The sequence below is a fragment of the Strigops habroptila genome, chromosome 10 (assembly GCF_004027225.2).
Source record: "Strigops habroptila isolate Jane chromosome 10, bStrHab1.2.pri, whole genome shotgun sequence".
Taxonomy (NCBI): domain Eukaryota; kingdom Metazoa; phylum Chordata; class Aves; order Psittaciformes; family Psittacidae; genus Strigops; species Strigops habroptila.
The window spans coordinates 38,043,195-38,060,792 of NC_046359.1; the positions used below are offsets into that span (position 1 = coordinate 38,043,195).

The following is a 17,598-nucleotide window of genomic DNA, read 5'->3' on the forward strand; positions in this document are numbered from 1 at the left end:
ACACAATCACTTAGTGTTTATACTGCTAGACTGGTAACATAATGACATGATCAAAATTCTTATTGCTTTGCTCACTATATGATTGCAGTGAATAAAAATATCAACATTTTAGCCTTAACTGGCCTAACCTGTAAGTTTGCTACAGGCAAACATTTTGATTTATACAAGAGCACAAACCAAAATGTTCCTTGCCAGACAGATGCGTGCACTTGGCTGCTGCAGAGGGCTATGCAATAGAAGTGGTGATATATCCCAGGGCCACAGAAATCAGGTCCACCCCAAGGGATAAAATTTGTCTTTGCTCTCCTTTCATATATACTGCAGAGTTGCCAGCATTCACTTCCAAATTATTTCTGATTCATTCACGATGTCTAATTCCTCTACATAGTAAAAATCTACTCCTGTTACCTGCACTATATTATCAGCTTTTGACATCAAAAGAGTCCAACATGCCTAAGGTGCCCCAAGACTAGATTCTTAAATTATTACTAGCTGTTCCTTTTAATACTGGGAGTTTTCTCTATCAATCAGCCTCATCCATATATAGAAAAACTGAAGGGCAGGTTCTCTAGTCCATGTTTGCAAAGGTTCTTGAACTCTGCAGCACCTGCATGGGATTTAAAACTAAAACAGAAGTCAAGATCCAGCTAAACTTTCAGAGATTGATATAGAATCATAGAACTCTCTGCATGTGTTTATATGCACTTTAAGAGAGTAATGAAAATAATAAGTCTCTACATAATGGAAGAATTGATAAAGCCCCCACTAGAATAATTCTCAAATGGCTTGTATGAATGTACTGAGTAAGTGTTGAATGTACTTAATGAGAAATTAAACAATTCTGGGATTACAGTGTGGCCACACAAAAGAGTTTGGATGTGATATGCCAACAAATGATATAAATTCTATGTGTTTAGTTAAAGTATTGGATTCCCTGTGAAATACAACCCCAAACCTGGCAGGTACTGTGAGTGCTACTCTATTCATTTTGTGGGTGTTTATTTGTCTAATGAAATGATCAGAAGGGTAAGAAGGTAAGAAGATTTCTGCAAATAGCTATCTGCTTAGAAACAGGAAAGTTTTGTTGTTTAAAAGGCAGAATAGTGTGTATGCATCAAAGAATTAGAATCGGAAGTGTTGTGTTTAACCTCCATCTGTGCTCCAGACCCTTAGCTACAAGCACCACTGCCAGTGCAGTACAGGCTGCATGGTCGGCTTTGTTTTGTCCTGGGGTCAGAGATACTGAAAGGAAGAAAGAGAAAGAAAGATTAATCTGATAAAGGCATTGCTGATTCTAATCGGACTGATGGGAAACTGTGGTACGAAGTTAAAGAGGCAACGCAGGGTGAATTACTGTGATGAACTACCTTAAAGCTGAAGCAATCAAATAGGTAGCTCTCACATATAAAAATTACTGTGGCATCTTTATTCATCAACAGTTTTGCACGAGTTTCTCATGTTCAATCCCACCCAGGAACAACTAAAGCACTCTGACGCATTTGATCAGATTAAATCTTATCGGGGAGACGCAGCCACTGAGGTGCCTTTTTCTCAGTTCCCAGAGTTAATGTCTCATTGCCATGCAGAAGAATAAACTTTTCAAAGCTTGAAAATGAAAAACTCTAATAACTAACAACAGTACATCCAGGTGCCTGCACTTGTAACCTACTGTAAGGGAATTGAAAGAGCTTTTACTCTGGTATGTGATAGCACTAAAACTTTTTCACATCGGCTGACAGCTGAAAACCTGCAGAAGTGGAATTTGTGACTCCTAGTTCAGAAAGTATTCATAGAAATAGACTTCTCATGGAGGTTTTCTGCACATTTGTAGGAGGACAAAAGAATCACATAAATTCAGTAATAAAAAGCCTACTGTTGAGTAGGATAAAGAGATATATTTGATTCAAGTATAGCCAAATGATATGAAAAGCAAACATGGTATCCTAGAGAATTCAGCACAAAACTCTCCTAAAAATTCACTCAGATGATTTTAGCAATTAGGTTACGATTTTCTCTTAAGAAATGCTGAAGTCTTCCCGTGATGCTTGAATTATTTGAGTCTTTTGCAGTTAACGGGTTCAGAAGATACCCAGTGTTTTGCAGGACTGGATACTAGGGAACATAGTGAACAAATACCAGTTTCTGTGATCGAATGTGTTCTTCTTTGCCGAGCACACATGATTACGTACCCACATAACAGGGAAATAGGATTACAACCCTTTACAGAAAGAGAACTTTATGGGACATTCAGTCAACATACTGCTGTGCATTTGCTGAACACGTATTTATTGATCACTCATTAGGTGTCATATTGCACAGTTCACAGGACAATTACACTATTTGCCCGGTACTGGAGTAAGTTTTTCCATACTTTTCAAAGAGAACAACTGATGGTAACACTCTCTGAAAGTCCTACAGAAACAAGAGAGACAAAAAAAGTGTTAGGTTTGGCTTTCATGGGTTTACCTTTTTTTTAAGGTATTTTAAAGCTCTAAATATTTGTCTTCTAGTTACATTTCATTATACAAAATATAATGCAAATTATTAACAATAATGTATATGAAACATACATTTTGACATTATATGTACAGTACTTTGCAGAAGAGCAGAAGAATTTATTCATTTGATTGCAAGCAAATATACATTTCAAACTCTAACTATAGGCACTGCAAAAATTTCCTGCTTTAAAAACTAGGACTGTAGCAATAGAAAAAGGGGCAATGGGTTTAAACTTAAACGGGAAGTTCAGGTTAGATATAAGGAAGAAGCTCTTTACTGTGAGGGTGGTGAGGCGCTGGCACAGGTTGCCCAGAGAAGTGGTGAATGCTCCATCCCTGGCAGTGTTCAAGGCCAGGTTGGACAGAGCCTTGGGTGACATGGTCTAGTGTGAGGTGTCCCTGTCCGTGGCAGGGGGTTGGAACTGGATGATCATAGAATCATAGAATAGTTAGGGTTGGAAAGGACCTTAAGATCATCTAGTTCAAACCCCAACCCAAGATGATCGTAAGGTCCTTTCCAACCCAAACCATTCTATGATTCTATGGTATACAAAACTGTATTCTCCTCCCTGGCAAGCAAGTAGATTAAAGACAACAAGATATCCTTGTAATATTTTAACTTTTCTACCTTGGTTCACATTAAAACATGGGTATTAAAGCAACTGCATGAGAAATGGAAAAAAATGAATACATATTAAATAAATATTCATGGCAACAAATTGATTGGGAGCTCTGGTAGAAAGCAGGAGGCTTTTTCCAGGAAAGGTTCTTGGTTATTACATTCAAGTTTTTAAAATGAAAATGCTTACAAATCTAAATTGAATATGAGAAATGCAAGTGAACCTGTACCTTAAGAGTACAATGTAAATACAGCCAACGAAAAAGGATGGAAAGTAAGCTAGGTATTCCAAACAGCATTTTGATTTAGCTACTTACTAATAAATGCTCATGGTAACTGATTAGCAAGTCCATGGTGTTTAAGATCAAGGTTTGAAAGCATTCTTTATAAAATTATTTTCTTTAACCTTAAATACAGGGAATAGGATCAGCAATACAAAATCTTTGTTTTGCATTAAAGTTGGTTTCCCTTTCTAAAAGTAACATGCCACAGACGGATTATTAGCTTTCCAGGATCTGATGGTTCATTTTGAAGCAAGAAGCTGGTCTGAACACTTTCTGCTCTTTCTGTTGTCAAGATGATGCTCTGCGAAACTGCATGGCAAAGCAATGTCTTCATAAAATCTCTGAGGCCATGAGTGAACGAAAGCTAATTTTTTTACCTTTTCAACCCATTTCACAATTTGAAAGGTTTGGTTTTCTCTTAAAAGCAGAATGAAAACTGGTTTTTGCTTGTTTTCTCTCTGAAAAATGACATGCAGCAGAATTCTCATTCCCTGGATAATTTAGATTTAGCTACTTCACAGCCCACAGTTCAGCTGAATCTCCATAAACAGACAGAGCAACTAGGGACATGCAAACACCAACACGGCCCGCCTGAGTTTGGTCTGCGCTGCGTATTGCCAAACTGAGATCACACCATTTCTTACATCTCAAACTTAAATTTATTTGGTATGATTCCTCTAACATTCTGATGCAAGGCAGACATAAATAATCAGAATTAAATACTCCCTGTGTGGTGTGAAAGTGAGTACTGCACTCTTTTTAACTGTTTCTCTATGCCTTGTACCATCCAATTTGTTACCCACCAGAAACAGCTTATTTGCATGTTTTCATATTATACTTTAAGAATAGCACAGGATTTTAATTTGCATTGTGTGTTTAGCATCACAAGCACCTTCTTACTGCAGGAAAAGTTGTCCATATAATTATAACAATAAATATTATAATTCCAGCATAACTGCAAATAGTTTCCTTCTAAAGCGAAGCTAGTTATCTTTAAATCAGTGAATTAACCAGGCTAATATTGCTCGTGAGAGCGGGAAAAAAAAACAGCTCTAGTTGCCGAGAAAGCAAACAGATAACATAGCTATAATTTAGGATTAAGCAGTAATTCAGCGCAGAATACAGTATCTTTTCTTTGGAAAACAGGAAGTCTATATTTAATATACATGCAGGACAGTTAGGTACGGTTTAACAAATAAAGCAGTGAACTTGGGGTGAGAAGGGGAAACCAGTGAAAGGTTGTCGCGGTTTACACCCCCCACATCAGGATAGAATTGGGAATGGTAAGTCTGAGCATTGAAGAAGTCTTCACTTGCTGGAGCAGACGGCTTTCGCTATTAGGATGCCTGGCCAAACAAAAACAATCAGCTGCCAAAATTAGCTCCTTGGGACGATTTAGGAGCCTTTGAAGTGAGCAGTTTTTTGAGCTGGAACTAAGCCCAGGTCCAGCTTCAAACTCAAATCAAAATGACAAACAGGAAATTTTCTGTGCCACACACCCCCTCAGTGTAAGATTGCTTTGGGTTGGCAGCTGTACTGTTTATCTTGTTATTTAAAGCTATTTCACTAGAAACTCACAACAGAGCATTTAAACAACTGGCTCCGATTATGACGACAGCAGTTATGTTTGGCCACATTCAGGAAACATCATGCAGGCTGATGGATAAATAAAAGTCTTGCTGGCCTTACAGTTAGACTAATTAAGGGAGTTTAGAATGTATGCTACGTAAATGTTGCACAGTATGCATATAAAATACAAATATCTTTTTAGGAAAAGAACCTCAGCCATTTCTGTGTTTAAAGATACAGATTTTAATCAGGTTTCAACAGTGTAAGAAAGTAAGGCCTGAAAATACCACTTGGCCTTGCAAGATCTACCTCACAGCACTGAAGAGATTCTATTCCACTGTATCATTGTGGCGGCATAAAAGGAAAGGAATTGTAAGCCAGGTTCTCATGTCTATCTAATTTGATGGTGAAATGTAGGTTCAAATCGTGCAGTGCAATGCACTGCTGGTTGATTCTGGTAGACTGCCAGGATCATTTGCGTTTAAGCTGATTGCTACATAGCTTAGAAGATGTGAAGTTATGTAGATAACACTTCTGAAGCTGCAAGAGCAAAAATGGTGAGTGGATTGAAAAAAGGCTTATTCAAAATTACTTTAGCATTAGTGCCTCATTGGTAGCTGGAATGAAGTAGCTTACAACTATGAATTCCTACATCTTGGTGAGTTTGACCCTACAGTTTTGCAGTCTCGGGATCATAAGAGCATGGAGCTCAACTTTATGGAATTTTTCCATTTTCAAATCATGCCATTTAATTCTCAGCATCAGAGACTTGTAATTCTCAAGACCAAGACCTATTTTTAAATTGCTAAATGAAGTTAATATAACACATCCTTTTTAAACTTGTCAAGCTTTGACTCCTTTCACTCTAGTAAATTGTAAGTGACTGAAGTTCAACTGACAGAGCTTAAGAAGACCCTTTCAATATATTTGACTACTTGACTGTCATGTGTGTTCGTCAGTTCTAAACAATGGAGTCAAGAAAGGTGACATAAACCCACCAAAGATTTGTCTCAATCAGCACACTCTGATGTCATAGATTAGGCTTGCCAAATGCTCACATATTTCATCTTTGGAATGTTATTATGAAAGTAAACTCTAAAGAGATTTTATATACCTAAATACAGACCATGTACAAATAACACTGGAAAACAGTGACACCTTGTAGACCTACATATTAGCTTGAAGGCCTTTGAAAAGACATTCCCTCATATTCTAGTGATAAATTTGCACCAACAGTGTTTGTTTCCAAACAATTTTGAGAGTACCATACAATTTCCTGTAATATAAAAATGCACTTTGGAATGAGATAGGAATTACAATTAACTTACCTTCTTGGAAAGTTAATGAAGTTGAAAGTCAGCTGCTTCGGACCAAAGTAAGAATAGGCAAACAGCAGTAGCACATCTACTCACAGATTTTAAGGCCAGAAAGTAGCATCCTGACCATTTATTCTCAGTTCCTGCATACACGCACTGGGTAATTTCCTATAGCAAATCTATCAATCAAGTCCACAATAATACCCACCTGATAACCTTGGATTAATAAGCTTACAATAAACTTATGCTACCCGATTTACAGCTTTGCACAGTCTTTCTCTGTAATGACAAACTCGCGTTTTGTTGTATCAACAGAGATCTGGTTGCATAAATGGAGATTAAAGTTGCATTAGATGGTGTGAATGCAGATTTCCTGTGTAGGTTAGGAGAAGTAGCATGTGAAGATGTTTCAAAGATAAATTGTATAACCTCTCTAATGAAAAGTATTCCAGCTATAGCGGTGATTCAGAGCACCAAGTCCTCTTCTGAGCTGATCTAAGAATACTGAACACACTGTATAACTGCATGATATCAGCCACGACAGCATGTGCTGTGCAAAATGTAAACCAATCCATGAAAAGTTTGGATTCCAGAAAATCTCTTTTTTCTAGTGCTGGAATTATAGCTATTGCTCCTATAGAGACCTACAACTGTAGGTAATGTCTGTTAAGAATCAATGGCAGAAGGAATAACTCAAAAGTGGGCACAGCTGCTATATTCCTAATTCTATCTTCATGTACCTCATTTGAAAATCAGGCAGTACTGCCAAGCGTCACTGTACAGCCATAGTCCACAATCCCCTCTGTTTAATACAAAGTGGTTATATTTAAGTATTTCCTATGATCCTAATGCTTGTAATAGTGAAATGAGAGTTTTAAATTGAGCTGTCATAGGAAGCCTCCTAACCTATTAATAGCCATGGAGGGCTCCAACAAGGAAGCAAAACAGAGATGGCAAGCTGTTATACAAGTAAAATGTTGATCCAGCTAACTTTTATTCTCAGCAGATTTATCAATACTGGTTAACAATACTTCCAACTAGTACAGGGCCTTCTGACATGACAAAATGAGTGTAACAACCCCTTCTGTCAATACAACACAAATGTCATTTCAAGTGCTCAAAACCCACTAAGCTACCCTAAAAAAGATTGATTTATCTGCTCCAGTGTTTCTTTGGGGCAAACTTTTCTCACAACTGAAACCAATTAGTGGGCCCGGCACTTGTAGTGCAGAATGTAGGTCAGCATCAAGTAATAAAAAAGTATTGACTTTTCTCTGTCTGTAAGCAGCATGAAAGGGGTGCCATGGCCTTGTCGTATATGAAAAGAGCTCCATTAATTTCACTTATTTCAACCAGGGCTGTCAAATACTAATGCTTCTATTGCACTTTTCACACAAAGTACATTGACACCAATCCTGGCCCCAGTGAAACAAGTTTACAATATTTCAGTCAGTGAAAGGGGTACTATAATTTTTAATTCCCTGTTGTACATTTAGTCTCTTTAAGCAGCACCGCTCATAAGACCTATTGAGAGATATGAGCTGGGACATTAATAATGGCTACACACTTCTTCCCATGGGCAACAGAACCTATTTCTTGGGCACAGCTTCAACAGCTAATTAGCCATAAAGTTCAGGACACAGTTGTTTTGGCATAACTCTGTTTTTGTGGCTGGTGGGCACAGACTGCTGATTTTGCTTTCCACTGTGAAGAAATATCCAAAAACAAGGAATAGGTCTGCAGTGACTTAAGGCTATAAAATTGAAAAGCTAATGTGTTAACCAACTGGGTCAACTAGCCCCTTCAAATAAGAGATAATAATAAAAGCCTGGATCATGCCTTAGGGACTGGATCTCATTGTGTCAGTGCAGAAGTATTGACTTCCAGGGAAAACCGTGCCTAATCAGAGTTCCATGCGCTACAGTGGACAAGTGACCACTGCTGTGATGAAGGGGGTAGAAATACACCTTCGCCTATTCAGCCTGCCAACACAATCAGAGAAGAACGAGGAGCCATTATCTCTCTCCTCCTTTACCTGTCTACTACTGCTACCAATTCTAAACCCTCTAAATATTGTTCTTTAAGTGCAATGAAAAAAACTATGCTTCCATGAAGACTTTATGAGCTTCTCCATATTGTGGATCAAAATAGCAGTGGTCAAACTGACCTAAAATGCTATGATCCTGTTCCGCTCTATTCTCTGCACTTTGCCTGCTGAACTGCCTGCTTTTCTTTGGAAGTGATGTTTATGGTTCTTCTTGACAAGCTTGAGGGCTCTGAGTGTGATGTCGAACTCATTCCCTAATTACCTCCTGCAAATGCAAACATCACCAGCAACAATAAAACTCTTTGATTTAAAAAGACTGGGTGACTATGGTAGAAGGCAATTTTCTGCTTGCTTTAATGACTTTGTAAGTGCAAGTCTTACCCTTTGAATCAACTTCCTATTAGATCTTAAAATAAAATGATATTGTATAGCCATCATAAAAGGCAACTTTATAACCTTCTGTGTTAACGCTTACATCAGGCAAGTTTTTTCTACTTCTTAGTTTTAGTCTTTTATTGACATTATGATAATGTGTTGCAAGAAAAAAAGCAGGAAATTATGTTCACAGTAGGAAATCTAACAACACTATTTTAATACCCTATCTTCCAAACAGAAAGAGAAAACATTAATTGCTATTTAATTTGTGTAACAAACATTTCATTATTATTACACTTAAATTTTCATGGTGATTTATAACTATCACTGACTCTTACACATTTCATCTTACAAATGAGGAAACCAAACTCAAACAGTGCTTGCTAGAAATTATGAAAGATTTCTAACTATGGCTCATGAATTTGAAAAACCACTGACCTCATAATCACACAGGTTTAGATACATCCTGCATGAGGTGTCCAGTATGAGCAGCACAACAGTGTATGCTCCTCTGTGACAGTCTAAGATGGAAATTATAACTTTATTCCTTCCTTTCTCTAGTATTCTGAGAAGGAAGTGTTCTGCTACTAATCTGTGTTCACTGAAGTTTGCTTTCTTAGCTCAACAGCTAAACTGTGATAACCTGTGCTTTGGAGAGACCACTGGCTAACACCAGCCAAGCTCTAAAACTTCTTGTCCTCATCTGTGCAAGGTAGGAGAGGATGTGTTCTAGCCTTGAAAAGAGCCTATTTTTGCTCCTGCTCGGTTAGAAGCAGTTTGGACACAGGAAGAAAAATATATTCCACTGTACCCTTCCACATCTGCATAAATTAAGCTATGACATGACAGCAAAGAATGATGTTTCTGAGAATGCAATAGTTTGAGCCATGGTACATGGAAAGCACAAGTATTTCTAAACGATCTGAAAGATATTTTGCAATAGCTGTGTTCGTTAAGGATTACAAGTCAACCCTTACAGTGCCTTCCTACAAGCAAAGGCAAATTATCTCTTGTCTTTGATGGAAGTTTTGTCCAAGGAAGGACAAAAGAAAAAGGGGAAGGATTTGGTCCAGTGAATAACTTTTTCTCGTAGTATTGCCTCTCTAAAATTAACCTGAGATCTGAAACTAGCGTGGTCCTGTTAGTGATGTGCCATATAACCAACAATGAAGATTTGTGGTCCAAATATGCATTTGTTACATTTACTCAGTATCCTGCAGTCATTGTGGTTGCCCAAGGGGAAGGAAGGGTGGAATTCCCAGCTGCACCCTCTAAGTTCATTTATGACATTTATTGATGATCTGCACGCCAGACACTGTCTGGTCCCTCCTCCCAAACATGTACTAGCTTTGCAATACTTTAAAAAGACATGTATATTCTGCTTTAGAAATAACTGTTCAGATAACTAATTTATTTATGTGTATAAAACTAATCTACTGAAGAAGAATAAATCACCTTTATGCAGACACTTTTCAGTTACTTTTAGACATATTGTTACATGCCAGTAACGATATTAGAAGTATGGTTTGCCACACAGAGAGTGCATGCTGTACCATGCTTTAGTAGATGTTATGAAAAAACATCACCCAAATTCTGTCCTGAATGTCTATATTTGAACCAAAATTGCCAAAGATAATATTCTACTTTTTTAACTAATGTGCCTTTTTTTACAAGTAAATTAAATTAAGAAATGAATGTGAAATTCTCTGCAACCTATTTCATACTTGGATACCCTTGAACTTTACTAAATTTGGGCTAAAAAGCAAATGTGCAGTTGAAATAGTTCAGTAGGTATTCCTACTGAATCCCAAGAGGTGTTTATTTGCTATTGTCAGGCAAATGTCTACTTCTTGCAGGGGGGGGTAGATGTAAATCTTAACTTATATAAGATGTATGATTAACATTGTCAAGTGTGAAAACACACCGATGAGTAATACATAACCCTTTTATGAACCTTTTATTAAATCCAAGGTGGAACTATGCCTAACACTACATTCCTGTGTACAGAAAAACACAGAGTCTTAAAAGCATCTGATGAGAAAATAAAGGACATGTTTTTATCACAGTGCTTGCATTTTAAACCAAATCCTTATTCTGCCCATCACACACACTCTGTTAGCAACAAGACTTGTATTAGAAAATAATGCACTTAGGGATAAGTATCTTGACTTATGCCATTTATAAGCTGCCCCTTTCGTTGTCTAAACTGTTCAACCACAACATTCTCTTTCCAGCTGAAAATAAGCCAGTGCCAAGTGTTGACTGCCAAGACAAACTCAGAACCACTTTTAACCTGATGGACTAAAGCCAGAAAATGTTTAACCTGCCAAGATCAAGTTGCAACTACATCTAACTTGCCAAAATCATGCCACTGGGAGTTGACGAGTGAAAATTCTGAGTTGAAATCCACAAGTGAATATATGTTTTATCTTATCAGGTTAAGTTGTATCTTTTTGGGGAAAAAAAAAAAAAAAAAAAGAAGTTGTAATCACATTCTAAATAGAATTGATAAAAAGCATGTTGATTGTGCTGTATTTGGCATGTGCAGCAAAACCAGTACTCCAGTTAGATTTCATCTGTTTTGATACTGTTCTGGATGATGCTTTCAAAGCTGATTGCCTTCTGTTATGAAATTACTAGATATGCAGATCAAAGGAGAACAGTGGATACTGTCTAGCTCAGTTTTAGCAAGGCTTCCAACACAATCTCCTAGAGAAACCTTTTAAGCAAGTTGGTAAACTATAGTCTAGATGTGCAGACTAATAGATGTAATAACTGCCTGGAATATCAGGTTCAAAGGGTAGCAATGAACAGTACTCTAAGTAGAACCTGGGTACAAATGTATTTCCCCAGGTGCTATCTTGGGACACATCTTGTTGAACATCTTCATCGGTGATCTGGAGGTGGAGATGGAATGCACTCTCATCAAGTTTATTGACAATACCAAGCTAATGGGTGCCATCGATACACTTGAGGGCTATTACATGATGTAGACAGGCTAAAGGAATGGCCTGACAGGGCCTCACAAAATAGAGCATGGACAAACGCACCTGGCACAGACTAACCCCAGGAACAAAACAGGCTGGAGGCTGACAGGTAGCAGCTCTGCAGAAGGGGACTTAGGGGTCCCAGTAGGCAAGTAGCTGAACACGAGTCAGCAGTGTGCCCTAGCAGTCATGAAAGCTACAGGGAAAAACAGGTTTCTGTTTGTAAATATAAACTACCTTCAGAAGAGATAGAAATGACCAAACAGGAAAAGGCCTTTCTCATTTTGCAGTCAGCTTACTTTGGAGATCAGCTAACACTAGAAAAACTACTCATCTCCTATTCAGTGTTCGCAAGTGTTCACTAATCAGTAAAACCAGAACAATAGCTCTTAGGCTAATACCTATTGCTATTTTATCATACATGATAACATAACCTCTTTGTGTGTCATGTTTTTCTTCATTTTTCAGTATCACTTTTTCTCCTGTGTAGATCCACTAGTACTTTGATATAGTTCAGGAATAGCATCAGCAACACTGATTATTCACTCAGGTGCCACAGATTTGTTTTGGCATTGACATGAAGCTAGTTCTGTCAAAGTGCTGCTGATCACGAAACTAGGGATGAGGAACAGTTGATATTTACAGCCAAACATTATTTCAGATTCAGCAGTGTTCAGAAAAATGAAATGGATTACATGCATTAGCACGAATTTAAAAGACAGGTTGTTGAACACTTCAAAAACTAAAATCATGCTGTCTTGCTTCTGATATGAATACCTGTGTCATATACTAAATGTAACAACTTGTGCAAACATATTCTATGGTAGCATATAAGAAAAAGTTTATTTCATTTTTCAGCTGGATAACTTCCAAACTAAATTCTACACTCTGTTGTCCATGTTGAGGAAAGAATTCAGACTTGGACTTTCTTCAACGTCTATGCCTTTAATGTCTACGCAGAACTTTCAATTTATAGCTGAGAACTATTATATCTTACAAATGAACAGGAACTAGGAGTTTTTACAATGTTTTATATGCTAATTTATTCATTGACAGGGTAGTAGCAATATAAGTTATACTGTAAAGTTTCCCATACTTCTCTGAGGACTTTGGTTTTGACCTGAAGTGTGGAAATTCTTTAAATAGCATGGTCTTCCTCCTGCCAAAGGCTTGGGCATCTGCAAAAACTACAAATCATGCCAAACTCTTTGAGTGATATATGGAGGACCACAATCCACTAGTAAATAAGCTAAGACCAACTCCTTCATTTCATTTAGGCCCTTCAGTGGGATTTGAACCATCCAACCCACAAACCATGTCTCATGAGATTGCAGTATACATCCAGCCCACAGTAATAATGATTCATATACATATATGTGTATATGCTTTATTGCTACCTTTAGCTGGATTAAAAGCAATATATCAAATTTTATATTTCTGCTTCTTTTATTAGCTTTCTAGCACTTGATCAGCTGATAGGGGCGATAATGAAATGGTTTTTTATAAACTGGAGTTTGTAAGTCCTGTCCTGAGAATGTAATATTTCAAAAAATAGCCTAAGCTTTGGGGAAAAAAACAATTACAGAAACAGCATTAAAAATGCCAAGCACTGGGCAGAAGCAATTCTGGATCAGTTTAAAAAAGTGATTGATGAAACTCTAATCTGAGCTGAAGGAACAGTTTCACGACAAGCTGTGACCATTCCACACACTTCATTAGCTGCCATAATTAGCCTGGTGTTTCAATTTGTTAGAACTGGTGGGGACAATTTTACTCAGAATGCAAACATCAAAAAACAGGGTGCCTCAGACTTCAGAAGAGGCTGATGAGAAGCTTTTCTAGTCTCTGTTAACTAAAAGATTAATTACAGCTGATGGGAGGCTGTACTCTGATTGTCACTCTGTCTATGTGCATTACTTTTAGCATTAGAAGGAAGACATGGTTGACACTACCCTGCTCAATCAAGCAGCTTCACATTAGTATACAAAGTCTGTTAATATGCAATGTTTTTATTGTTTCTCTTTTTCCTTTTATCTTCCCTCCCCCCCCCCAAGTTTGAGACTCTCATACCTAACAAGTTACACTTCAAAAGAGCAGGGTATTCAGTACTAATGATAAGTCTTTTCATTTCGACTCTAGTTAACCAGAACAAACAAGGTCTGGATGAGTGCTATCAAATAATAAGTAGCTTGCTTTTGCAGATATGTTCCATAAAGAGTTTTAAGTGACTTCAAAATATAGCCTTTTTAATTCAATATTGTTGCAAATTGAATCGAATTGAAATACACTGTTTGGCAGATATATAATCTTAATAACAAGAATGCTGAACAGTCTATCCAAAACTGTCATTAAAAGGCCAAGCACTTCCCAGTTTAGTGTGAGGATTTTCATTTCCAACAAACAAAATAATGTACAAAGAGTGAACACCTAAAAAACTATAGATGGAACTTCAAACTACCATTTCCAGCTCAGCTGATTATTTTTTGCATTAAAATCTCTGCTACAAGTTACTGTAGTGTACTCTAAGCAAGTATTGAAAGAATTGGTTAAGATACTCTATTCCTGAAATATTTCTGATTAAACAAGAGACTTTAAAATGTTTAAGCAATGTGTACAATGGGAATTATATAGAAAGTTAAAGCATACATATATCTCCTTCATGGAAATATCGGTTGAAGTTAGCTCTTACTAAAAAGCAAAAGTTCCTTTTATGCCACTAACATACAAGTTACATTATGAAATGAGGAAGGTAGTCAAAGCAAGACATTTATCATCCAGCAGACAAACGACACAGGATTGCTAGTTAGACAGTATAATAAGTACCATCTAATTTTCTCTTTCAAATCAATTTATTCTTCAAAGCCTTGGATCATCATCAAGGGACTGCATTTTCCCGTTGAGAAATTATAGAACTGAAAATAAGGTTTTATAAAACATTCAACTAGTTGCCCACAAACCCTTACAAATAACCACTAGGAATGGATTTGATTAGACAAGTGGTAGCAGTATCTTTTCTTATGCAAATAACTGAATGGCTTGACTCTTCTCAGTCACTACTTTGTAGTATTCCTTCAAAATCAGACCTTGGAACTCATCAGTAACCTTCACCAGAAAGTTTTTTCAGCCTTTCCTTTCAGCCTTCCAGTTATCCACAGATTCTTTTCTGCATTTAGTTAAACAGTAGCCAGGGATACACTTTGTATGTTTTAATTTGCTTCACAGTGTTTACCTTCCTTCTACACCTAAGAAAATAAACTGAAAGATTGCTGGTAGTTAATAATCACTTGCATTACATATATCTAGAGTAGCAATTTCCAAAGGCAGCCCAGCAGTGGTGACCTTAAGGATTGTTTCAAAGGAAACAATCTACAGCTTAAGAAGTATTCCAGTGGGAGCTCTGAAAGTGATCTTCATAACAAAATGTATTTCTGTAAATACAACACAGTCATTCAGGAAGGAATATGGAAACATCATCATGTCAACTGTCAAAAGGTGAAATTGAGATTTGCTTTCCTGGAAGACTGAATGGGGGCATCTTATTATTCATTCTAGTCCTGTGAATAAGAGGTAATGTCTGGTGTTCCCACTCTTGGATGTGACATTCTCCTGCTTTTTTTAATACATTTCCTTCTCAACAATCATTGTGACATTTATTAAAAATACGTAAATAAATCAGAAGTAGAATTTGCAAAAGTGATTTTAAGCCATTTTTTGTTACCCAGTTTCAGAGACCACTTGCTTATTAAGCTGGTCTGTGACATTAAATTGGGCAATACTGCTCTTTTTTTGTACTACCTAACCAGGTAGCGGAACGTCTGAGTTCCAAGGAACTTGCAGCTCTGAAAAGTAATGCTGCTGTGGGAATCACCCTGTGAGGAAGCAAGGAATTACTCACGTTGATATTCACATGAAGGTACAGCAGCATTCTGACTCACAATAGCTGTCCTGAGAGCAGAAAATATATGCTATAAGGTACAAAAGGTAGACTTCTCATGAATAGTATAGGATGTATTGTTGTAGGACCAGATCCTTGAGTTTGGTGTAGGACTCAGGATAGGAAGAAAAGTGATAGAAAGCAGCTTTATCTTGGAAACAGATAGTTGATAATGCAAACTAAAGGTCCATTTTGAGAATCTGAATAGATACATCAAGTCATGCCAGCAATAATAATCATACAAGAGCCATGTCACTGGCTATGGATTGCTGGAGTGCAACACACTTTAGTAACAACCCTTATTATCCCTGATATGGCTGATGAGGAAACTGGTAGTATAACAAGCAAACTCTTATAGATCATTTAATAACTCCCCTACAATAGGGTCACTTCTGGCTGCCACATTATGTCAGCTTGGCATTGCCTAGGAAAACACATTGCTGTTGTATTGGGGAACTAAGAATCTGATATTCAAAATACGTGTATATAAAATATTAGTAACATACAGCATACTAGTAAATATGGGCTTACAAGTTTTAAAACATGCAATAAGGCTGATAGGATGGATGTACATTCATCAGCCAATATTACACTGTACTAGAAAATATTCTTGTGTCATCTCTTTTTCCTAATTAAAATGAAAAGAGAACAAGCAAATTCTTGGTCCTGTCACAATCTGAGACAGGAAAAGGTTAAAGCTTCACATATACACTACACCTGAGTCAAGTCTAATCATTGCAAAGTTAGGAAAAAGTGAGTTAAGATGAAATTTAAATACGTTTCAGTATAGTCAGGGACAGAAAAGCATAAACAGTGTATGAAACAATTCTGCCACTTAATGACAGCATTCACTAGACACAAGATTGTTGTATGTTGTCAGTCCTTCAAGGGCTGAAACTAATTTTCAAACGGAACAAATCACTTCCTCCCTCCCTACCCTGTTTTTCCCTTGCAGTAATACTATACAAAGATAAATTTGCTGTGGAATCACAGGGCGCAATGGTCTTAGAAGAATATGGAAGAAAATGGGTTGGTCATGGCCATGTTGAACAGTCACACTCACTTTCTAAGGTACTGACATTTTCGGGGTGTTTTAGGCTCACCTTGCAGGCCTCTTCCCACATAACTGGAAATTAGGGCCCTACCTGATAATGTGATTCCACTTGGGCTATAATATGAGCAACAATGAAAACAACAGAGGCTATTGAACTTTCAGAGGCAGCAGACTACGTAAAGTAGGATGAAATCCTTGGACACACAGAATTTCTCATCATAGAAAGCCCAAACTTCCTGAATTCATCTCAGAGGAATTATGCATTTGAGACATTCATAGAGATTTGGTCCTTACAATCTTCTTTATGGTAGAAAGCAAGTCAAAGATCAAGAATTTTTTCCATAGTCTGTTATCCCAGATGAGAAATTTCTGCCAGTTCTTGGACAAAGAGCCAAATTTACACCTAGTGTGAATCAATGAGACTCTATACTTTGCATTATACTTATGTTGTAAAATTCTTTATGCAAACTCTGCCTTAAAATACATACACACATTGGTGTTTAACTGTTATATATGTCATGATTTAATTAAATACTTCTGCAACTTCATATAATCTCAGTCGAAGGCAATCTGTTCAACAAAATGGACTGAAGCTGTGACTGTGCCTTTATCTACGCTGGCTGAATTTAAGCCTGTAATTCTCTGCCTCTGGTGACAAAGATGGAAGTAATATAATTTATATAAGGATCAACTATTGCCTGCTCTAATGGCTACACAATACAGTGTGAAAATGCCAGTAGTGTTGACCACAGCCCCATTTCTACAGCTGCACCAAAAACAGAGTTGTGTTGGTGGGGAATTAAAGGACTATTTTCCCTTGCATAGGCAAGGCCATGACAATCAGAAATATCTGAACTTGATATTTGATTAATGCTGGCAGAAGGCTATAAGTGATTTCCTCTCGACACTGTCTAA

At 37.2% G+C, this 17,598-nt stretch overlaps 1 protein-coding gene across 2 annotated transcripts in view; it reads right to left on the minus strand.

The window, feature by feature from the left end:
- Positions 1-2,272: 2,272 nt before the first annotated feature.
- The window catches only part of SPATA17 (spermatogenesis associated 17), an 81,337-nt gene continuing 66,011 nt past the window's right edge, over positions 2,273-17,598 (minus strand). For both annotated transcript variants that reach the window (XM_030499555.1, XM_030499554.1), the window contains one exon: positions 2,273-2,412. In XM_030499555.1, the coding sequence (XP_030355415.1) occupies positions 2,332-2,412 (81 nt within the window). In that variant the 3' untranslated portion in view covers positions 2,273-2,331. The remainder of the gene's footprint in view (positions 2,413-17,598) is intronic.